The following is a 23,991-nucleotide window of genomic DNA, read 5'->3' on the forward strand; positions in this document are numbered from 1 at the left end:
TACACACGTGGCTTGCATCCTATTTCCTATCCACACACACACATTATCTAAGCAGAAATATTGTAAAGCCAATTACTCATTATAAATAATACAACCAGCATTTCAATATTTATAACATTTATTTTCATCATTAAAGTCACACATAACTAGTTTTTGAAAGTTCAAAGTATGGCAATACTGTACAATTCCACTGAATAATATTCTTGAGATGACAAAAGTATAGAAATGGAGAGTGGATTAGTGGTAGCCAGAGGTTAGGGACAAGGCCGGGAGGACACCGTGCCCCAGGGATCCCCATGGCCATGGGAGCATCCTGAATCTACTTGCATCAGTGTCGATATCCCAGTTGGGGTTTCTCACCCTTTTTGCACATAATATCTTTTTACTTAAGACTTAAAAAAAAAACAAAAAACAACCTAAGTCATATTTTAATTTAATATTCTCTTTAAATCAACTCACTTAAAAGAGCTTAGATAGCTCCAGGTACTTTTGTTTTGTATTAAAGGAGAATAATAACTTTTGAGCTGCTGGTTGCATTTTTCCAGCTCTCCATAAAATAAATATATAACTGGGTTTTTTAAATGAGAATGTTTCTACTTGCAAGCATTTGAAAGTCCTCTGTTCACACAACACACACATGCAGAGACATATTGCCTTATGGGACACTGCAGATACATTAGCTTCTGTTTGTTTTTTTCAAAAATTTGGGATGGAGGGCGGTGCCTGTGGCTCAGTTGGTAAGGCGCCGGCCCCATATACCGAGGGTGGCGGGTTCAAACCCGGCCCGGGCCAAACTGCAACCAAAAAATAGCCGGGCGTTGTGGCCGGGCACCTGTAGTCCCAGCTACTCTGGAGGCTGAGGCAAGAGAATCGCTTAAGCCCAGGAGTTAGAGGTTGCTGTGAGCCGTGTGATGCCATGGCACTCTACCGAGGGCCATAAAGTGAGACTCTGTCTCTACAAAAAAAAAAAAAAAAAATTTGGGATGGAGAGACAGGTCAGGGCTCCCTAAAAGCAAGTGAGGAAGGATGAGGACGGTCAGCTTAGGAGAGGAGCCACAAGTCTGAGAAAGACAAGAAGACTGAAGAAGAGCTCACGGAGAGGACAGCATCCTATTGAGAGTGGAGTTAAAACAAGCTGAGCAAGAGTGGCCACAAAGGAAGGGGGACGTGGGCCAAGGTGATCTGGGAGGCTTCCCTCACACAGCTTGGCACTTCTCAGTTGTGGTGTCCACCGTGGAACGCGTGAAAGACTTGCTCTCCCTTACCACAGACTCATCGGTCAGCACGTTCCGGACTAAGCTGGGCAGGGATTTGCGCAGTCGGCCCTGGAAGCCCCGGCCAGCCACCACGTAGATAATGGGGTTAATGCAGCAGTTGACATAGGCAAAGGCGATACACAGGGGGTCCACCTTGCTCACCTCCTTAAAGAGGGCTGAGTCTGGAATAAGCAAAGCCATCATCGTCCCTGTCACCTGGTAGGGCAGCCAGAGGACAAAGAAGGAGGTCACTACTACCACCACCACCTTGAGCGTCTTGGTGGACCGCGTGGCCCTGCGGCTCCATGTCCGGAGCAGGAGGAAGGTGTAACAGATAGTGAGGGTGAGTAGTGGCCACACGAAGCCCACGACCAGCCGGACAATAGCCACGGCACGTTCTGTGTACCTGCCACCTTGGCCATAGTCAGTGCCACATGTCGTCCTGGAGGAGAAGGGATCTTTGTGCACCACGCGGTACAGGAAGGAGGGTATGGTCAGCAGCAGAGCCAGGCCCCAGGCCACACTGCAGGCCACCCAGGCCAAGCCAGTGGCTCGGAAGTTCTGGCACCAGACAGGGTTAAACACCAGCACGAAGCGGTCAGCGCTGATGGCGGCCAGCAGCAGGATGCTGGCATACATGTTGAACAGGATGAGGGACGGCAGCACGCGGCAGGCGGTGCTCCCGAAGGGCCAGTGGTAATGCTGAATGATGGAGGTGAACAGGATGGGCAGCGCCAGGCAGGAGAGGAAGTCGGCTACCGCCAGGTTGAGGAACCAGATGGCATTGACCGCCCGCTTGGCTTCAAAGGCTGTCACCCATACCACCAAGGCATTGCCTGGCACTCCCACCAAGAACACTATTACATAGATGAACAAGGCCATGATGTCCAAAGGTTTCAGCTTGTCGGAATGGTTATCCACAGAGATGTTGGGATCCAGGGTTTCAGAGCCATAGTTAGTATAATCATAGGTGCTGTTCTCCATGGGATCCTAAGTAGAATCAGAGAGGTCAGAAGAGATGAGTCTGCAGACACATTCTGAGGGGCCTGTCAAAGCCATGTGGGTTTTTGCCCTTGTGAGCCTCAGGTTTCTCCCACGAAATGGGGATGCTAAGGGCTGAGAGTTAGCTGGGTTGTCTTGTATTTATTAAAATGCTTCCACTCTGATAGGACCTCCTGCCACCCTGTCACCTCCCCACAAAGCCCCTGGACTTCTCCACAATCCAGCAACCCAATGATTAAAGCCTCCCCCTGCTACAGCTCTGCAGCCACTATCCATTCTATTGGTCAGATTGTTAGATTTTGTTCTGTTTTGTTTTTAGACAGAGTCTCACTTGAGTGCCAGGATGTGTGCCACAATACCTGGCTAATTCTTCTATTTTTTGGTAGGGATGGGGTCCTGCTGTTACTCAGGCTGGTCTCAGACTTCTGAGCTCAGCCAATCTGCCTGCCTCAGCCTCCCAGAGTGCTAGGATTACAGGCGTGAGCCACTGCACCCAGCCAGATATTTTTAATATTATCTAAAAATGGGGACGTATAAATGGATAGCGGCCCCCACACACGTGGCACACCACCTCCACCCCCTCTTCCTGCCTCCACCCCTGAAGCAGATAGCTCCATGCTCTGTGTCCAAGTGGCAGTAGTTTGGCGATGCCTCACTCATCTTGGGCACAAAATTTAGGGGGGACCCAAAAACTCAGTCATCAAAATAAATAATATTTTAATGCAGTATTTTAAAGAATCAAAAATAATGCCCCCAAAATCCATGGTTTTGTTGTTGTTGTTACTTTTTTTGTTTGTTTGTTTGTTTGTTTTGAGATAGCTTCTCACTCTTTTGCCCAGGCTAGTGTGCTGAGGTGTCATAGCTCACAGCCACATCAACCTCAAACTCCTGGGCTCAAGCGATCCTCTTATCTCAGCTTCTCAAGTAGCTGAGATTACAGGCACCTGCCACAACACCCAGCAATTTTTCTATTTTTAATAGAAATAGGGTCTCGCTCTTGGTCAGGCTGGTCCTGAGCTAAAGCAATCCTCCTGCCTTGGACTCCTGAACTAAAGCAATCCTCCAGTCTCCCACTCCCAGAGTGCTTAGATTACAGGCACAAGCCACCAATTGTATTTAAAAACAGCCTGCGTTTGTTTGTTCTACAACCCTGCATTATTGTGCAATGGGGATGGTAGTTTCCAACCAGCCCATGGGTTGCACCCCTAGCTGGGCGGGTTTATGGAGATTCAGCAACCTGACCTGTGTACGCAAACCTATTGGGTAACTTGGGCTTTTATGTATAGTCATAGGTGTTTTGTGGGTTTGAGGTGGTTGGAACTTTTGTTAACTTTTTCTACTTGGTTCAAACTAGGGAATGATATTTTGGGAGTGTATTTAGGGGCTCACATGAGGCATCCTTTTGCCCTAGGCTACAGTCCTGGCTCAGCATGGCTTTGGGATTAGTTAGGCTCATTGGCTTTGGAGTTAGTCCCCTGGCAGATCCTTCTGGCCTTTCACAAGCCTGTAGGGCCCTCTGTAAGTTCCTTCCCTGCTCCCCTCCCTTTTTTTTCTTTTCTAGTTAACTCCCATAAAGCGCCTCTTCCTCCATCAGTTTTGACTATCATCATTCCAAAATCCTAAACTGTTAGGAGTACTTTTCCGCAAGAAGAAGAACAAGAACTTGGAATAAGAAACAGGTTTTTCCTTTGCTGGGGAGATGAAAGGAATGGAAAAGAATAGCAAATTCAAGAACAAAAGGGACCTTCATACCGAGATTATGGTCTCTAAATACCATTTTCCCCCATCAAAAGAACCAGGGCTCCTTGGAAAAAAGCCTGATTCATTCCTAATCAGGAAATATACAAGATGAGCCCACAACAGTTTGCAACAGAACATTAGGAAATTCTTTCTTTTTTTTTTTTTGAAACAGAGTTTCATTTTCTTTTTTATTTTTTTAGAGACAGAGTCTCACTTTATCACCCTTGGTAGAGTGCCACAATATCACAGCTCACAGCAACCTCCAACTCCTGGGTTTAGGCGATTCCCTTGCCTCAGCCTCCCCAGTAGCTGGGACTACAGGCGCCCGCCACAACGCCCGGCTATTTTTTTTGTTGCAGTTTGGCCAGGGCTGGGTTTGAACCCACCACCATCGGTATACGGGGCCGGTGCCCTGCTCACTGAGCCACAGATGCCGCTCAGAGTCTCATTTTCTTACCCTTTGCCCTGGCTTCATAGCTCACAGCAACCTCAAACTCTTGGGCTCAAGTGATTCTCTTGCCTCAGCCTCCCAAGTAACTGGGACAACAGGCACCCAACACAACGCCTGGCTATTTTTTCTCTGTCAGTACCACGCGCTAACCAATTGTGCCACTGGAGCACTCTGGCTATTTTTTCTTTTAGGGACGAGGATCTCACTCTTGCTCAGGCTGGTCTTAAACTTGTGAGTTCAGGCAATCCCCCACCTGAGCCTCCCAGAGTGCTGGGATTACAGGCATGAGCCACCATAGCTGGCAGGAAATTCTTCTAAAATGATAGGGTCATGTCAAAATGACATAGGAGAAACAGCCTGAAACAGTCCCCTCTAGCCAAAGATGGGACAATTTGGGCACCACATGATAATAACTGTAATGGAATGAAACAAGTTAATATGTAAAGATCTACGGGTTCATAACGATATTAAACAAGCAAACTCATTGGCCACATTTTTATTCTGGAAAAGGAAATAATCAAACATTTATTCTGCCATTTCTGTACAGTCTATTTCAGGGTAAAATAGAGCCAAAGTGGGAAAGCTCTTGTTTAAAGAAGAAGGGGAGGCCAGGCGTGGTGGATCAGCCCTCCCTAGAACTCTGGGAGGCCAAGGTGGGTATTGCTTGAGTTCAGGAGTTTGAGAACAGCCTGAGAAAGAGCAAGACCCCATTTCTACTAAAAACAGAAAAACTAGCCTGGGCCAGGTGCTGTGGCTCACACCTGTAATCCCAGCACTTGAGAGGCTGAAGCAGGTGGATTGCCTGAGCTCATGAAATCAAGACTAGCCTGAGCCAGAGCAAGACCTCATCTCTAACAAAAAAAAAATAGCTGGGTGTTGTGGCGGGTGCCTGTAGTGTCAGCTACTTGGGAGGCTGAGGCAAGAGAATCACTTAAGCCCAGGAGTCAGGAGTTTGAGGTTGCTGTGAGCTATGACGCCACAGCACTCTACCAACAGTGACAAAGTGAGACTCTGTCTCAAAAAATTAAAAAAAAAAAAAAAACCAGCCAGGTGTTGTGGCAGGCACCTGTACTCCCAGCTACTCGGAGGCTGAACCAAGAAGATTGCGTGAGCCCAGGAGCTTGAGGTTGCTATGAGCTATGACGCCACGGAACTCTACCAAGGGTGAAAAAGTGAGACTCTGTCTCAATAAACAAACAAACAAGAAGGGTAATAACAGAATTAATAAAATCATGGATATGACTTTTTTAGACCAAGGCCTAAGAAAACCATCTAGGCCAGTGTTTTTCAACCTTTTCCTTTTTTATCTCACGGCACACTTAAACCTATAGTTAAACTTCCACGGCACACTTAAATTATGTTGATCAAAAATAAATAAATGACTATGTTTACTGTGCTTTGAACTTCTTTCAAAAATAATTTAATTAATGGCCTTTAAAAATTTTTGCAGCACACCTAAGATCCTCTCAGGGAACACCAGCGTGCCATGGCACACCAGTTGAAAATCACCGATCTAGGTGAGTTAACAGGGAACTTTACAATAAGTGGATCAGGCTGGCACCATGAACCCATCAATCAATCTTAGGCTTTGCTTTAAAACACTCCAGCATCCTGGCCGTGCTTGTGGTTCAAGGAGTAGGGTGCTGGTCCCATATGCCAGAGGTGGCAGGTTCAAACCTAGCCCCGGCCAAAAACAAAACAAACAAACAAAAAAACCACTCCAGCATCCCAAGAAGAGAGCGTTAACTGCCATCTGATGGGAGGCAGGAGGAAGGACTTGGCATTATCTGTGAAGTAATTTTTGCAAAAAAAATTAAACTGAATCTAATCAAGGTTCTAGATCTCAAACCACCACTTTACAGGAAAACCAGGGCAGAGGGGAAGCAGGCTGAACAACACTCCAGGGGCACAAGAGGCCAAATCGGATCATGGGAAACTCTATAGAAAAAAAGGTCTCGTTTCCTGCACAAATAAATGACATTTCCAAAAGGGATTGGGTGGTAGGCAGGCCTGGTGGCTCATGCCTGTAACCCTAGCACTCTGGGAGTCCGAGGCAGGAGGATCCCTTGACCCCAGGAGTTTCAGGTTGCCGTGAGCTAGGCTGATGCCACTACACTCAAGCTGGGGCAATGAGAGTGAGACTTGGTATCCAAAAAATGGCGGGGGGCAGGGCTGGATCGTTGTAGATTAAAAGAGATTTAAGAGGCAGACAAGAGGCAGATCACCGAATAATCAATGGGAAAATAAGACTTTTTTAGACAACCTGAGGAGGTTAAAAATAGACTGTATAGTTGATGGTAGAAAGAAATTAGTGCTGATGTTAATGAGTATGAGGTAGTATTGTGTTTACATTAAAAAAAAAAAAAACAGTAAGGGTCATCTGTGGTAGAGATACAAAGCAGATAAAAGAGAATGTCTTGGGTTTGCTTTCAAACACTCCAGCAGTAGGCCAGGTTCAGGGGCGGGCATTGGGAGGGGTCACGCCTATAATCCCAGCACTCTGGGAAGCCGAGGCAGGTGGATTGCTTGGGCTCAGGAGTTTGAGAGCCTGAGCAAAAGCAAGACTCACCAGCCTGAGCAAGAGCAAGACCCCCCTATAGCTGGGGGTTGCTGCTGTAGTGCCAGCTCCTCAGGAGGCTGAGGCAAGGGGATCGCTTGAGCCCAAGAACTTGAGGTTGTTGTCAGCTATGACACCACAGCACTCTATCAAGTCTCAAGACTCTGTCTCCAAATAATTAATTAATTTAATTAAATAAAACACTCCAGCAAAAGAAAGAGCTGGAGAGAGGGAGGTAGGGAGAGAGGCAAAGAGTAAGGGAGAGGGAGGAAAGGAGGGGTACAGGTGACTGAGAATGGCAGTGTTGATAACTGTCCAAGCTGGGGAAGCAGCACATGGGGCCACATAATATTGTTCTCTCCACTTTAGTGTATTTGAAATTTTCCATAATCAAATAAAGAATGGGTCCTTAGCACTTCTTCCCAAACAAAGCTGCAGGAAGCCGTCATGGCCCCAAGAGAGAAAAGCTGTTGCAGATGGCAGAAGGCCTGAGAAATCTGTACCCAGAGGCACCAGATGCCTCAGAAAGCTCCCCCCACCCCACCCTGCCCCATGCAGGGCACACTGATCCTACTAAGTACTAAGTAAGTACTAAGTCAGTACTTACTGAGCACCCGCTGTGTGTTTGGCATGGCATTTGCTCTTGCCATCCTGATCACGAGCCTATGAGCAGGATCTATTAATGTGCCCATTAATGTGTCAAGAGCCACCAGAGAAGCAGGCTTTTCCAGGTCATGTCACCAGCAATTCCAGCCCATACATGCTGTGACACAAACCCACACAGGCTGCCCCTGACCATTTCTGAGTGGGGCTATGGACCAGTTAAAGACACCTGGGAACAAGTTCTGTGGCTCATCCATGGAGCTAGCCCATCCCTGAACACCACTTTGACACAGCCCTAGGGAAAGGGGGACAGCAAGAAATAGAAATCATTATAGAAACATTTACAGCTAGATTTGCAACTGTCCGTATTTGAATTTGCACCTGCATTTGCAGACTGAGGCTTATACCCCTAAGACACCCACCTCCCAGATTAAATAAGATGAAAAATGCCAATGTGCCTAGCACAGTGCCAGGCACACAGAAGGGGGCAAGAAAGGTCAGCCATTGCTGTTACCATCTATCGATATTATGGTTATTGAAAAATCATAACCACATGTTTTGTTGCTTTTTTTCTCACCACTCTTTTTTTTTTCCTAGTCCCCATTACATTGCCCTATGTTCAGGCAGGCTGTGGGCAGTGGGCCCATCCCAGTGATTAGTTACTGAGAGCCAGATCTGTGATTAATTATTAAAAGAGAAGAGGTCAGTGACAGCTAATGAGGGAATGGACAGGGCGTGGTCTAGCTGTGCTATGAAATATCGCTCAGCACAAAAAGGAAAGAGGCACTGACATGCCTAAAACATGATGCCAAGTGAAAGAAGCCAAGCACAAAAGGCCTTTATTGTGTTTGTCATTAGCCTGAATAGAAAGGCCTTTAAAATTGATTTTTTTTTTAGAAAGCATTTGAATGCATTTTGTTTGGTATTGTATTTATTCAATAAAGTAATTAGTGCTAAGTGTGAACTGGACCCTGTTGCTAAGCCCCAGCAAGCAATCATATCCTAGGTAGGGTTAAATCCCCAGTAAAATTGCCATATTGCACATGTCTTAATTAAGTTTGAATGTTAAATAAATTGTATATTCAATCATCTACCCTCATGTTGTGTGATTCCACAGGTAGGAAACATCCAGAACAGGCAAATCCAGAGAGACAGAGAGCAGAGCGATGCCAGGGGCTGGGGGGAGGGGAATGGGGAAGTGATTGCCAAGGGGCACCAGATTTCTCTCTAGGGTGATGAAAGGTTTTGGAAATCAAGGTTGTGGTTGCACAACTCTGTGACTGTGCTAAATGCCCCCTGAGTTGTTCGCTTTAAAACTGTGAGTTATATGGTATATTAATTTTACTCAGTAAAAAAAGTGCCAATGTCACAAACACAAGGAAAGGCTGAGGAACTATTACAGGATTAAGGAGCCAGGACAACCAAGGATAGCCTGGGGTCCTGGACCAGAAAACCACACTGTCTCTAATGGGTGTCAGCAGGGCCAGCAGGCCAGTTTGAATACTTCTACAGCCTGGATAGGAGAATTATGTCAAAGGTTAGGTTTCCTGACATGGATGACTGCTGTGATCCCGTAGGTCAATGTGATTGCTCTCAAGAAACAGACACCAAAGTATTTAGAGATAAAGGGACTTGATGCCTGCAACTTACTCTCAGAAAAGCTCAGAAAGGACCTCTGCGGGTAGCTCACATGTGTAATCCTGGCACTCTGAGAGGCTGAGGCAGGTGGATCGCCTAAGGTCAGGAGTTCAAGACCACCCTGAGCAAGAGCAAGACCCTGTCTCTACTAAAAATAGAAAAACTAGACGGGTCTTATGGCGGTCGCCTATAGTCCCAGCTACTCAGGAGGCTGAGGCAAGAGACTTGCTCAAGCACAAGAAATTGAGGTTGCTGTGAGCTATAATGACACCACAGCACTCTACCCAGGGCAACAGAGTGAGACTCTGTCTCAGGAAAAAAAAAAGAAAGAAAATTTCAGAAAAAAGAGGATAGATAGATAATAGGTAGAGATGGATGGATGGATAGATAAAGGATGAATAGGTGGATGTGTGGATGATGGAGAGAGAAATAGATGACAGATGAATGATAGGTGATAGGCAGATACAGATAGATAATGGATAGATTATAGGTAGATAAGTTGTATGAGTGATGGATGATAAATAATGGGTAGAGAGATATGTGATTGATGGGTAGATGATTGATATATAAATAGATGATAGAAGATATAGATAGATAGGCTGACAGATGATGGATGGGTGGACGGTGACTAGATAGAGGCAGAGCTATGTAGAGAGACAGATAATGGATGGATGGATGGATAAATGATAGGTACAGTCAATCTGGGCAAAAAGTATATGAGAATTCTTTTTCTGGTTTGCTTTCTTTTTTGTTTTTTTGTTTAGTGAGACAGAGTTTCACTCTGTTGCCCAGGCTAGGGTGCCGTGGCCTCAGCCTAGCTCATAGCAATCTCCAACTCCTGGGTTCAAGAGATCCTCCTGCTTCAGCCTCCTGAGAAGCTGGGGCTACAGGAGTCTGCCATGATGCCTGGCTGGGTTTTTTTCCTATTTTTAGTAGAGACAGGGTCTGGGTCTTGCTCAGGCTGGTCTTGAACTCCTGAACTGAAGGGATCTTCTCTCCTCAGCCTTCCAGAGTACTAGGATTACAGGTATGAGCCACCATGCCTGGTCTCTTTGTAATATTATTGTAATTTTTTTTATAAGTTTGAAAATATTTCAAAATAGAAAGTTAAAGGCCAGGCATTGTGGCTCATGCCTGTAATCCTAGCACACTAGAAGGCCGAGAGGGGTGGATTGCCCTGAGCTCACAGCCTGAGCAAGAGCGAGACCCCATCTCTAAAAAAAATAGCCAGGTGTCAGGTGCCTGTGGCTCAGTGAGTAGGATGCTGGTCCCATATACCAAGGGTGACGGGTTCAAACCCAGCCCTGGCCAAACTGCAACAACAACAACAAAAACAGCTAGGCATTGTGGCAGGTGACTATAGTCCCAGCTACTTGGGAGACTGAGGCAAGAGAATCGCCTAAGCCCAAGAGCTGGAGGTTGCTGTGAGCTGTGACACTACAGCACTCTACCGAGGGTGACAAAGTAAGACTCTGTCTCTAAAATAAAAAATAGCTGGTGTTGTGGCATGCGCCTGTGGTCCCAGCTAGTTGGGAGGCTGAGGAAAGAGACTCGCGTGAGCCCAAGAGTTTGAGTTTTGCTGTGAGCTATAACGCTACAGCACTCTACCAAGGGTGACAAAGTGAGACTTTGTCTCAAAAAAACAAAAACAAACACAAAAATAGAAAGTTAAAACTTTTAATATTTCTATTAGTAAACATCCCCTGCCCTCAGCAACTCATCCCAGCACTGGGCTTCCCATTTCCTACTTTGGGATACCCCTTCCACACTCTAGACCCCCCACGTCACTAAAGGGTTAATGTTAGGCACAGGAGGCAGTCCCCGACTCTGCTCAGGGGACCTCTGCACCTGCACCGTAGCAGATTGTTTAATATTTTGAAAGTGCCCCTTGGGTGTGACACATAAAATCTCTACTAGTTCACAAGCTCTCAGCCATCCTCAGCTGCAGAATAATTCAGTTCCCCAAAAGAGGAGCCTCCCAGCCTCTGATCTTTCTCTGCATCTTTATTCCCTGCAGCAGCTGACAAAGTTCCTGTCCTGGCATGAGCTCACTCATTCCTTTCCTCTCTTTGACTTCATGAAGGCAGGAAAAAAGTGCTGATTCTAACTCTCTGTGGTTTCCAGGATCCTCCAGATGTGATGGCTCTCAATGCTTTGCCATTGCAGCACCTCCCTCCCCCACAAAGACTGGAGATAACTAAAGTGGCCAGCAAGAGGGGACTGGCTAAATTAACGATAGTACATCCAGGCAACCGTACTACGTAACTATCAAAACAAATGAGATCATTTATGTACTTATGTGGAAAGACCTCCAAGATCTAGGAGTGAGGTAGAAAAAGCAAGGACAGAATGGTAAGTCTCAAGAAAAAAAGAAAGAAAAGAAAAAAGGGGTCCAGGCTCAGTGCCTGTGGCTCAAGCGGCTAAGGCGCCAGCCACATACATCTGAGCTGGCGGGTTGGCATCTAGCCTGAGCCACCAAACAACAATGACGGCTGCGACCAAAAAATAGCTGGGCGTTGTGGCAGGTGCCTGTAGTCCCAGCTACTTGGGAGGCAGGCGAATAGCTTGCGCCCAGGAGTTGGAGATTGCTGTGAGCTGTGATGCTACAGCACTCTACCCAGGGCAATAGCTTGAGGTTCTGTCTCAAAAAAGAAAAAAAATAGCTGGGCAGTGTGACGGGCGCCTGTAGTCCCAGCTACTTGGGAGGCTAAGGCAAAAGAATCACTTAAACCCAAGAGTTTGAGGTTGCTGTGAGCTGTGATGCTACAGCACTCCACCGAGGGTGACATAGTGAGCTCTGTCTCAAAAAAAAAACAAAAAAACAAAAAGAAAAAGAGAAAGAAAAAAGGGGTCCAGAGCAGAAGCTGGGAGGAAAAGGAGATTCGAGTTGTCCAGCTGAGATGAGGGACAATGTGGCTTAGACTAGGGTGGTTACAGTGAAGAGATGTGAATGGAACAGATGGGAACAGGGCGAAGAAGGCACAGTACCCTTACAGGAACAGCAGTAACAGTTGCCAAGCTATTTTAAGCCCTTTTCATTATTATTTCATTTATTTATTTACTTATTCATTTTTTGAGACTGAGTCTCACTCTGTCACCCTGGGTATAGTACCATGGCATCATAGATCACAGCAACTTCATACTCCTGGGTTGAAGTGATCCTCCTGCCTCAGTCTTCCAACTACCTGAAACTACACATGCCTGCCACCACACCTGGCTAGTTTTTCTGTTTTTAGTAGAGACGGAGTCTCGCTTTTGCTCAGACTGGTCTCTAATTCTTGGACTCAAGTGATCCTCCTGCCTCCGGCCTCCCAGAGTGCTGGAATCACAGGTGTGAGCCACCACGCCCTGCTATATTATCTCATTTAATCCAAATAACAACCCTACGAGAGTTGTTGCAATTCCAACACCCATTTCATAGATGAGAAATCTGATGTTACAGAGAATTTAGTGGCAGGCGCCTGTAGTCCTCTCAGTTGGCAAGAGCAAATATAGGCGAGAACTCCTGGAAGCTGAACTTCAGAACCCTCTCTTTGAGTAGTTACCAGACCTAAAGTGCAGTGGGAGTGAGGGGGGTGACTTCTAGGAGAAAGGCCCTGAGGTAAGAGGGAAGACATGTGCTACACACCAGAAAATGAAAGGTAACATGGCTGGCATGTGGCCAAGATGAGATTGGAGTGTCTGCAGATATCATGTCAATGAATGTGTATTTTATATTTGGGTAATAGGGAGCCATGGATGGTTTTTGAGCTGGAGAGGGACTAAGTTAGAATTTCAGTTTAAAAAGTTCCCTCTAGGGCGGCGCCTATGGCTCAGTGAGTAGGGTGCCGGCCCCATATGCCGAGGGTGGCAGGTTCAAACCCAGCCCCGGCCAAACTGCAACCAAAAAATAGCCGGGCGTTGTGGCGGGCGCCTGTAGTCCCAGCTGCTTGGGAGGCTGAGGCAAGAGAATCACGTAAGCCCAAGAGTTAGAGGTTGCTGTGAGCCGTGTGACGCCACGGCACTCTACCTGAGGGCGGTACAGTGAGACTCTGACTCTACAAAAAAAAAAAAAAGTTCCCTCTAGTTACTGTGAGACCAGAGGCAGAAGGACCACAAATGAGGCTGGGGCAGTGATTTGGGCCTCTGAAGATGGAGCTGAGATGGGCATGATGGCCAAGAGAAGGAAGAAAAGTGGAAAAATGAGATCACAAAGAGGCACAGCTTGGCCGGTTGGGCAGCTGAAGCATACAAAGAGCAACTGATAAACTTTATTCAGCCTCTTCTTTTCTTGTCTGGGCTTCAGTCTTCCCATCCTTCTTGTGAGGAAAGTTCTGCTGATCGTGCCCACATTAAAATCAGAATAACAGACCCACTGAGGAATGCTGTCAGAGTCAGTAACTATGAAGAACACAGGGTCTGCTTTTTTCCTTGAAGATTCTCCCCCCTCATTCCCACAGACACATAGAAGCACAAAAAATCATGATAGGTTATGATCCCTGAGACATGGAGTCCAAAGTTGGGGTCAGGAACTTAGATTCATATTTATTTATTTATTTATTTATTTATTTATTTATTTTTGAGACAGAGCCTCAAGCTGTCTCCCTGGGTAGAGTGCTGTGGTATCACAGCTCACAGTAACCTCCAACTCCTATGCTCAAGTGATTCTCTTGCCTCCACCTCCCAAGTAGCTGGGACTACAGGTGCCTGCCACAATGCCTGGCTATTTTTTGGTTGCAGCCCGGGCTGGATTTGAACCCTCCAGCTCAGGTGTATGTGGCTGGTGCCTTAACCGCTTGAGCCACAGGCACTGAGCCCATATTTATTTTTTTAAATTTACATGATCTTAGTAATGAAAACTCCCTAAGCATTAAAAAACAGAAACACATTTTAAAAACTAAGTGGAAGGGTGACGCCTGTGGCTCAATGAGTAGGGCGCCGGCCCCATATACCGAGGGTGGCGGGTTCAAACCCAGCCCCAGCTGAACTGCAACCAAAAAATAGCTGGGCGTTGTGGCTGGCACCTGTAGTCCTAGCTGCTCGGGAGGCTGAGGCAGGAGAATTGCGGGAGCCCAAGAGCTGGAGGTTGCTGTGAGTCCTGTGACATCATGGCACTCTACCGAGGGCGGTAAAGTGAGACTCTGTCTCTACAAAAAAAAAAAAAACTGGATGGCGCCTGTGGCTCAAAGGAGTAGGGCGCTGGCCCCATATGCCAGAGGTGGTGGGTTCAAACCCAGCCCTGGCCAAAAACTGCAAAAAAAAAAAAAAAAAACTAAGTGGAAAACACAAGACTTCAGACCTTTTGAGGACGAAATGAGCCATAAAGAGAGGGACAGTTTTAGTTTGAAAGATAACATTAGAAACAACCTAACTTTCTATCCATAATGAATGAAACCTCCTACTGGAATATTTCACAGTTGATAAAAAGGAGGCAATTTCCTTGAAACACATGAGGATAAAGTACCTTTTCCATAGGTTGTTTAAGATGAAATTTGTCCTGTGAGGTGCTTTGCCCAATGCCTGAAATGCAGTAAGCAGCTAATAAATACTGGTTAATAATATTGTTATTAAGGCCAACTATGGAGGCTCATGCCTAATCCCAGCACTCTGGGAGGCCAAGGTAGGTGGATTGCTACCGCCCTGGAGTTCCAGATGAGCAGGAGCAAGAGCGAGACCCTGTTTCTACTAAAAATGGAAAAACTGGCTCAGCACCTGTAGCTCAGAGGCTAGGGCGCCAGCCACATGCGCTGGGACTGGTGGCTTCAAACCCAGCCCAGGCCAGCTAAACAATGACAACTGCAACAAAAAATAGCCAGGCATTGTGGTGGATACCTGTAGTTCCAGCTACTTGGGAGGCTGAGGCAAGAGAATCGCTTGAGCCCAGGAGTCTGATTTGAGGTTGCTGTAAGCTATAACACCACAGCACTCTACTGAGGGTGACATAATGAGACTCCGTCTAAATAAATAAATAAATAAATAAATAAATAAATAAATAAATAAAATAAAAATAGAAAAACTAGCTGGGCATTGTGGCGGGTGCCTGTAGTCCCAGCTCCTCAGGAGGCTGAGGCAGGAGGATCACTTGAGCCCAAGAGTTTGAGGTTGCTGTGATAATGCCACAGCACTCAACCTGGGGTGACAGAGACTTTGTCTCAAATAGTAATAATAATATTGTTATTCATGAAAAAACACAAGACACTATTTGCAAGGGAAAGAAAATGTAGATATGTCACACACGTTGAGCACTAACTGTATGCCAGGCACTCTTGTACGAACTTTCCACATATTACCCTATTTAATTATGTCTGCTAACCCATACTGTGGGTTCTATTGATAGTATTAATGGATTAGGAAAAGGAAGTCCAGAACAGAGAAGTCTCCTCAGCTATCACACAGTAGAGGCAAAGCTGAACTTGGAGTTGGGGTCCCCCATATCAATGACTCCTCACTTTGTCCTCTAAGCATCTATTCCTGGGCATCTGTAGACTATTTCTAGAAAGATCCACCTGAACAAACTGCTACCCATAACTGCCTCTGGGGACAATGGAAGAGGCTCTGGGGTGGGCAGGGAGAGGGAGTTTTCACTGAATACCCTTTGACACTTTGGAATGTGTTATGGAAAGAAAAAAATAAAAAGAAGCTGAAAGGCTGGTTTGCCCAAGTTGGATCTGGGGTGGGAGGAGGGGAATGGGGTGACCTCACACCCCTCCCTAGTCCTTCCAACTTGTCTTCTGGTTTCCTCTTTCATGCAGATGAAGCAAGCCAGACAATCTATTACAGCAGGTGCTGAGTGGCAGTACTGCTGGCTGGAAGCCGCCACCTCAGGGACACACAGGTATAAGGGGGACCCTTGTTTAGCCCGGGATGGGCAACCTGGCTCTGTCCCCACTGCGGCAACACCCAGGCCACCTCTGCTCCTCCCTGGGCCTCAATTTCCCCATCTCTATCATTCAGAACATCAGAAATGTCACATGAGTCCCCATCACCATTCTTCCAACTGATTCTTTCCAGCCCCAATTGTCCCTGCAGCCTGGAAGGCCCTTTGTGGATTTCCCCTCTTATGGATTCTTTGTAGACATCATTGGAGACCCAACTCAGGGGTCTCCTACCGTGGGAGCCTTCCTGATCCCCAGCCCTGTGAGGTCACCATGGCTCCCATGAGCCCTGGACATTCTTATTCCATGACCACCTCCCAGCTCTGGAGGGTGATAGTCTGGGATATGGGAGGACAGAGAGGAAGGAAAGGGAGAGAGGGAACAAGAAAGGAAGCAAGAAAGGGAGAGTAAGGGAGAGAAAAAGGGCCCACAGGGGCAGAGATGGAGGAACCAGGGGAGGGCTCTGTTACCCATTCCTCTTTGAGACTCACCATATTCTGGTCTCTGGTGTCCCAGTGATGGATGAATGATCCAAGATCCCTCCTGCCCACAGGCTGTGGTTTTTAAAGCCCCAAGGGGAAATGCTATCTGCAGGGAGGAAATGACCAGTCCTTCTGCTCTGGGGTTCTCATTGGCCTACGCACTGGGCATTGTGGTTTGGGCTCCCTTCGTGGGGCACACACCCAGTGGCCTCTAACCACCTCCTCCCAGTCAGTAGGGAGGCTGGGGCTCAGAAAACTGAGGAAGTTCCCGCTCTAAGAAGGGAGAAAGGCGGGCAGCGCCTGTGGCTCATTGAGTAGGACACCAGCTCCATATACTGAGAGCGGCAGGTTTGAACCCGGTCCCGGCCAAACTGTAACAAAAAATAGCCGGGCGTTGTGGTGGGCGCCTGTAGTCCCAGCTACTTGGGAGGCTCAGGCAAGAGAATCGCTTAAGCCCAAGAGTTTGGGGTTGCTGTGAGCTGTAATGCCACAGCACTCTACCCAGGGCAACATAGTGAGACTTTGTCTCAAAAAAAAAAAAAAAAAAAGAATTATGACTCCCCCAGACCGCTAGCCAGGTTACTTTGTGGCACAGAGAGGCCCAGCAGGACTGTGGAGGTGGCCCAGCACTTGGGTACATTTTGCTGTTAAATCTTCCTTTTGGGGTTTCGAAGTTGTCGGGATAAGTTGCCACCAACCCCCCTCTATTGCCCCTGCCAAGCCACAACCATCTGACTTGGAAACAAAGTCTACCTATCGCCCTGTCCAGCTTTATTCTGAGTTCTCTAAGAGACATTCTAGAGCCTTTGGGCAAAGAAGGACCCTATGTATCCTGCCTGTGGTTTCTGTAACAAATTACCACAAAATGGGTGGCTTAAAACACCAGAAATTTATTCTTACACAGTTCTTGAAGTCAGAAGTCCAAAATCAAGAAGTAGTGAGGTCACATTTCCTCTAGAAGATCTGGGGGAGAATCCATTCTTTCTTCTTTGGGCTTCTGGCAGCTGCTGGAATTTCTTGGCTATGGCTGCATCACTCCAATCTCTGCCTCTGTGGTCACATTGTCCTCTTCTCCTGTGTCTCAAATCTTCTCTCTCGCTCATATTTGTTTTATTTGTTTGTTTTGTTTTGTTTTTTTAAGACAGAGTTTCACTATGTCGCCCTGGGTAGAGTGCGGAGGTGCCACAGCTCACAGCAACCTCAAACTCTTGGGCTTAAGAGATTCTCTTGCCTCAGCCTTCCAAGTAGCTGGGACTACAGGCGCCTGCCACAAAGCCCGGCTATTTTTTGGTTGTAGTTGTCATTGTTATTTGGCAGGCCCTGAGCTGGATTCGAACCCCACAGCTCTGATGTAAGTGGCTAGTACCCCTAGCTGCTGAGCTACAGGCATCAAGCCTGTTTTGTTTTTTGTTTTTTTTTTTGAGAAAGAGCCTCACTCTGTCATCCTGGGTTGAGTGGCATGGCATCATCATAGCTCACAGCAACCTCAAACTCCTGGGCTTAAGCGACCCTCTTGCTTCAGCCCCCTGAGTAGCTGGTACTACAGGCTCCTGCCACTACACCTGGCTAGGTTTTCCTATTTTTAGTAGAGACAGGGTCTCACTCTTGCTCAGGCTGGTGTCAAACTCCTAAGCTCAAGCAATCTACTCACCTCAGCCTCCCAGAGTGCTGGGATTACAGGCGTGAGCCACCAGGCCCAGCCCTTCCTCACTCATACAAGGACGATTGAGATTAAATGGGGTCCACCAAGACAATTCAGGGTCACCTTCTCATCCCAATATCCTTAACTTAACCCCTCTGCAAAGTTCCTTTTGCCACATAATGTCACATATTTATAGGTTCCAGGGATTAGAATGTGGACTTCATTGGGGGCCATTATTCTGTCTGCTACAGGGAGTGAGAAGCTAGAAAACAAGTGTGCCCAGTGGTGGAGAGATGTCCTGGTTGACAAGCTAAGGCCTCGATTAAAAAGAGATCCATAAATTTATCAACTCCATACCACCTCAGCCTTGTTACCCTGATCCAAGGCACTACCAACCTCTTTTTTTTTTTTTTTTTTTTGAGACAGTCTCACTTTGTTGCCCTTGGTTGCCAAGGCATCACAGCTCACAACAATCTCCAACTCTTGGGCTTAAGTGATTCTCTTGCCTCAGCCTCCCAAGTAGCTGGGACTACAGGCGCCCACCACAAAGCCCAGCTCCCCCAGGTATTTTTCTACTACAGTCTATGTTCATTGCAAGCATTCAAACAACCCAGAAATGCACTCTTCCCCTTCCCTCTAAGAAAAAGAAAATAAAAATACTGAAAAGTCCCATACCCAGTTACCCTTCTGAACCCAGACTTTCACAAATGGGATGTTTGGGTTAGGGGATGGACACGCAGGCATGTGATGTTCACCAAGTTTTAGTTCCACTTAGTGAAGGCGTGTATACACTACTCAGCAGAATTTTGAAAGTCAATTTGTGGGATTTCTGGGTGTCACAGGATATGGTGTAGTTTTGATTCTGACCTCAAGGAGAGTGCTGGAGCAGGGAAGCTCAGGCCATAGCCATTTGACTTTTAGGATTTTGGACCAAAGTTGCATCCACCTTAAATCATGGGTTCTCTCTGGGAGGCCAAGGTGGGTGGATTGCTTGAGTTCTCAAGTTCAAGACCAGCCTGAGCAAGATCGAAAATCCCTCTCTACTGAAAATAGAAAAACTAGCTGGGCATAGTGGTGCACACCTGCAGTCTCAGATACCCAGAAGGCTGAGGCAGGAGGGTTGCTTGAACCCAAGAGTTTGAGGTTACTGTGAGCTATGACACCACAGCACTCTACCCAAAGTGACAGAGTGAGACTCTGTCTCAAAAGAAAAAAAAGTCATGAGTTCTTAACATTTTCTATGCTGTGAACCTTTGATGAAGCTATGAACTCCTTTTTCAGAGTGATTTTTTGTAGCTTTCCATGTTGATATGTTAAAATTAGAGGCGTTGCAAGAGTACTAAAAGCAATTCCTGTATTCTCTTCACCCAGATTCACTCATTGTTAGCATTTGATGATATGTTTTACTAGGCTTCTACTATGCATTGGAGAGTGTGGTTATCAACCTGGGTTCTCCACAGAAAGAGAAACAATGAAAGAGAGGGGGGAAAAGATATTCAAGAACTATCTTAAACATTTGATGCAATTGTGGGGGCTGGCAAGCCCTAGGAAACTGATAGTGGAGGGATATATCTAAATTTATATCTATATCTGTCTGTATTTTCCCTGAATCACTGAAAGTTGGAAACATCATGTCCCTTTACCTTAAATTCTTCACTGTGGGCTCAGCGCCTGTAGCTCAGAGGTTAGAGCACCAGCCACATACACTGGAGCTGGCAGGTTCGAACCCAGCCCAGGCCTGCCAAACAATGACAACTACAACCAAAAAACAAGCCATAGCAGGGCGTTGTAGTGGGTAGTCCCAGCTACTTGGGAGGCGGAAGCAAGAGAATCGCTTAAGCCCAAGAGTTGGAGGTTGCTGTGAGCTGTGATGCCACAGCACTCTACCGAGGGCGACATAGTGAGACTCTGTCTCAAAAAAAAAAAAAAAAAAAAGGGGCAGTGCCTGTGGTTCAGTGGGTAGGGCGCCAGCCCCATATACCAAGAGTGGTGGGTTCAAACCCAGTCCCGGCCAAACTGCAACAGAAAAATAGCCGGGCATCGTGGTAGGCACCTGTGATCCCAGCTACTCGGAGGGCTGAGGCAAGAGAATCACCTAAGCCCAAGGATTTGGAGGCTGCTGTGAGTGATGACGCTACAGCACTCTACCGAGGGTTAGTAGGTAAGACTCTGTCTCAAAGAAAAAAAAAAAAGAAATCTTCACTGTGTAAGTCTTAAGAGCAAGAGTATTCTTAGTCACAACGACAGTATAATTATCAGAATAAGGAAATGTAACGCAGATACACCATCTGCACCCTTACTGAAATTTGATTCATTGTTCTAATAATGTATTTTACCACATTTTTTAGAATGTTTTTGTAAATACATTTTAAAACCTCAGCATAATAAATCCTTTGTTAGCTTGAAAAGTGTTTGTTCAATCACTTTCCTATTAGTAGAATTTTCGGTGGTTTCCAATATTTGGGTTAAGCCCTAGTGACCACCCTTGTACATATGTATCCTGGTACTCACAAGTATTTATGGTAGATGATTCTCTAGAAATGAAATTTCAGGGTACAATGAGTACACACCATTGTCTCTCTCTTTTTTTTAGACAGAGTTTCACTTTGTCACCTTCAGTAGACTGCCATGGCATCATACTTCATAGAAACCTCAAACTCCTGGGCTCAAGCAATTCTCTTGCCTCAGCCTCCCAAGTAGCTGGGACTACAAGCACCCGCTACAATCCCCGGCTAGTTTTTCTAATTTTAGTAGAGGTCGGGGGGGTCTCACTCAGGCTGGTCTCGAACTCCTGAGCTCAAGCAATCTACCTGCCTCAGCCTCCCAGAGTGCTAGGATTATAGGCATGAGCCATCATGCTTGGCCACCATTCTCTACGCTTATAACCTCTGTGCTGGTGTCTCTTCATTCTCTTCTTCAAGATCAAGACCTAAGCTGCCCAATATGGCAGTCACCAGACACATGGTCATTGCGTGCTGGAGATAACAGTAAGTCCAAATTTAGATGGGCTATAAATATAACACATTTACCAAATTTCAATGGAACGGCTCTACTCCAGATCCACCATCAGCCTACCTGGAGCCTTTCCTGTGAATTATAATGCGGTGCCTTTCCAGAGCCCAGGGCACACACAGGATCTTACAAGGAGAGCCACTTCTGACTTTTACCTTTAAATTCAAATTCATTTCTCTCTCACTACCCATGCTAACTCATGGATTCCACTTTGGGGGGTGAAGTTGGCTGTCATCTTCCAACATGAAAGGAATGTAGCCACATCTAGCTGCAAGAGAGGCTGGAAGCATAGTTTTTGGCTGGGAGACTACGTGTCCTGTTAAAACTCTATCCCAGGCTCAGCATCTGTGGCTTAAGCGGCTAAGGTGCCAGCCACATACACCTGAGCTGGTGGGTTCGAATCCAGCCTGGGCCCGCCAAACAACAATGATGCAATGACGGCTGCAACTAAAAAATTGCCGGGCGTTGTGGCAGGTGCCTGTAGTCCAGCTCCTTGGGAGGCAGAGACAGGAGAATCGCTTGAGCCCAGGAGTTGGAGGTTGCTGTGAGCTTTGATGCCCACAGCACTCTACCCAGGGCGACAACTTGAGGCTCTGTCTCAAAAAAAAATTCTATTCCAGGGCACAAGTGGGAGAATACATACTAGAAGACAGATAAAAGGCTGTCACAAAGAGCTTCAAGAAGAGCACTGTTAATTTAAATAAGATAGTCTTATTTTTTATTTATATAAGAAATCCAGCAGCGGAGGCCAGATGAGGTGGCTCACACCTGTAATCCTAGCATTCTGGGAGGCCAAGACAGGAGGAGAGAGGATCGCTTGAGCTCAGGAGTTCAAGATAAGCCTGAGTAATAGCGGGATACCCTTCCTCCCAGATCTACTAAACATAGAAAAATTAGCCCCAAAATTAACCAATTTCTTGGCAGGTGCTTATAGCCCCAGCTGTTCAGGAGACTGAGACAAGAGGATAACTTGAAACCCAGGAGTTTAAAGTTATTGTGAACTAGACTGAGGTCATAGCATTCTAGCCTGGGGCAATAGAGTGAGACTGCATCTCAAAAAAATTAAGAAAAGAAAGAAAGAAATCTAGCAGAGGAAAATGTGTGCCAATAATTTTCTTATGGTCACTAAAGAATAGTTACACATATGTACATATTGCAGAAAACAAGAATGTCAACACCCTCACCTCTGACACCAACTACAGAGTTCAGAAGTTTCCAAGACCACCTCCCTTTCACACCAATGACAAATTCAAGTGCCCCCAAGACTACCCTAAGGTGTGGTAATTTGTGAAAAAGGCTCACAAAACTCACTGAAAGCTATTACACTTGTAGTTATTGTCTATCACAGTGAAGCTCTTCTGTGACAAGAACTTCATGGGTCAGCATCTAGGAAAGTTCCAACCTCAGAATTCCCAACTGTCCTCTTCCAAGGAAGACAAGGACAACTCTAACTTTCTTGGCAACAACATGTGATGAAACAAATGAAAAACCACCAACCAGAGAAGCTCACACAGGCTTTGATGCCTGGTCTTTATTGGGCCTCAGTCACAGGGCTCTCATTGTCACCAAGGTGGCTGAGTCCACAGCCCCTCTGGAGGTCCAGCTGTTACCACACAACCCAAACTCCCACCTACAATCACATTGTTAGACTATTGGGCATGACCCAATGCCCCAGGTAAACACAGACACTTTTATCAGGTAGAACATTTGGAGAATTTAGAGATTACCTACCAGTAGCTCAATGCATAGGCTAGACCGCTCTTTGAGCAAGGTTAAATTTTTTAGTACGCTGAAATTAATTGTAATCATAGACATTTTAGAAGTTAAAAATTACTTACACAGGATGTAAGAACAAAATCTGAAGTTCAGGTGTCTTATGAGTACCTATTATAAGAACGTGTTAGAGGCTCGGGGCCTGTAGCTCAGCCGCTAGGGCACCAGCCACATATACCAGAGCTGGTGGGTTTGAATCCAGCCCAGGCCTGCCAAACAACAATGACAATTACAACCAGGTGTTGTGACAGCCACCTATAATCCCAGATAGTTGCGAGGCTGAGGCAAGAGAATGGCTTAAGCCCAAGAGTTGGATGTTGCTGTGAGCTGTGATGCCACAGCATTCTACCCAGCTTGATAGAGTAAAACTCTGTCTCAAAAAAAAATTTACAGGAACGTTTTTATGATATAGAATTATGCATGCTTTCCTGAAATTGTGGAAAGGAGAGAAAAGCTCTTCTTACCTGGCTGATATGTGATTTCCCCAGCAGTTGGAAAGGCCTACAGTTTCTTTCTTTCTTTCTTCCTTCCTTCCTTCCTTCCTTCCTTCCTTCCTTCCTTCCTCCCTCCCTCTCTCCCTCCCTTCCTTTCTTTCCTTTCTTTCTTTCCTTTCTTTCCTTTCTTTCTTTCTTTTCTTTCTTTCTTTCTTTCTTTCTTTTCTTTCTTCCTTCCCTTCCCTTCCCTCCCCTCCCCTCCCCTTCCCTTCCTTTCTGGACAGAGTCTCACTCTGTTGCCCTAGGTAGGTAAAGTGCAGTACCACCATTGTAGTTCTCAGCAACCTCAAACTTTTGGGCTTGAGCAATCCTCTTGCCTCAGGCTCCCAACTAGCTGGGACTGCAGGCATCCACCAAGACTCCCTCTCTCTTTTAGTAGAGATGGGTCTCGCTTTTGCTCAGGGTAGTCTTGAACTCCTGAGCTAAGTGATCCACCAGCTTCCACCTCCCAGCGTGCTAGGATTACAGGCCTGAGTCACCGTGCCTA

General features: G+C 46.3%; 1 protein-coding gene across 1 annotated transcript; it reads right to left on the reverse strand.

The window, feature by feature from the left end:
* Window positions 1-104: 104 nt before the first annotated feature.
* On the reverse strand, window positions 105-16,635 carry C5AR1 (complement C5a receptor 1). Its single transcript, XM_053605485.1, has 2 exons — window positions 16,593-16,635; window positions 105-2,246 (listed from the first exon to the last, which is right to left on the reverse strand). The coding sequence occupies exons 1-2, from the start codon at window positions 16,593-16,595 to the stop codon at window positions 1,197-1,199; spliced, it is 1,053 nt and encodes a 350-aa protein (XP_053461460.1). The 5' UTR covers window positions 16,596-16,635; the 3' UTR covers window positions 105-1,196.
* Between the last annotated feature and the right edge of the window lie 7,356 nt (window positions 16,636-23,991).

The sequence above is a fragment of the Nycticebus coucang genome, chromosome 10, assembly GCF_027406575.1.
Source record: "Nycticebus coucang isolate mNycCou1 chromosome 10, mNycCou1.pri, whole genome shotgun sequence".
Classification (NCBI taxonomy): Eukaryota; Metazoa; Chordata; class Mammalia; order Primates; family Lorisidae; genus Nycticebus; species Nycticebus coucang.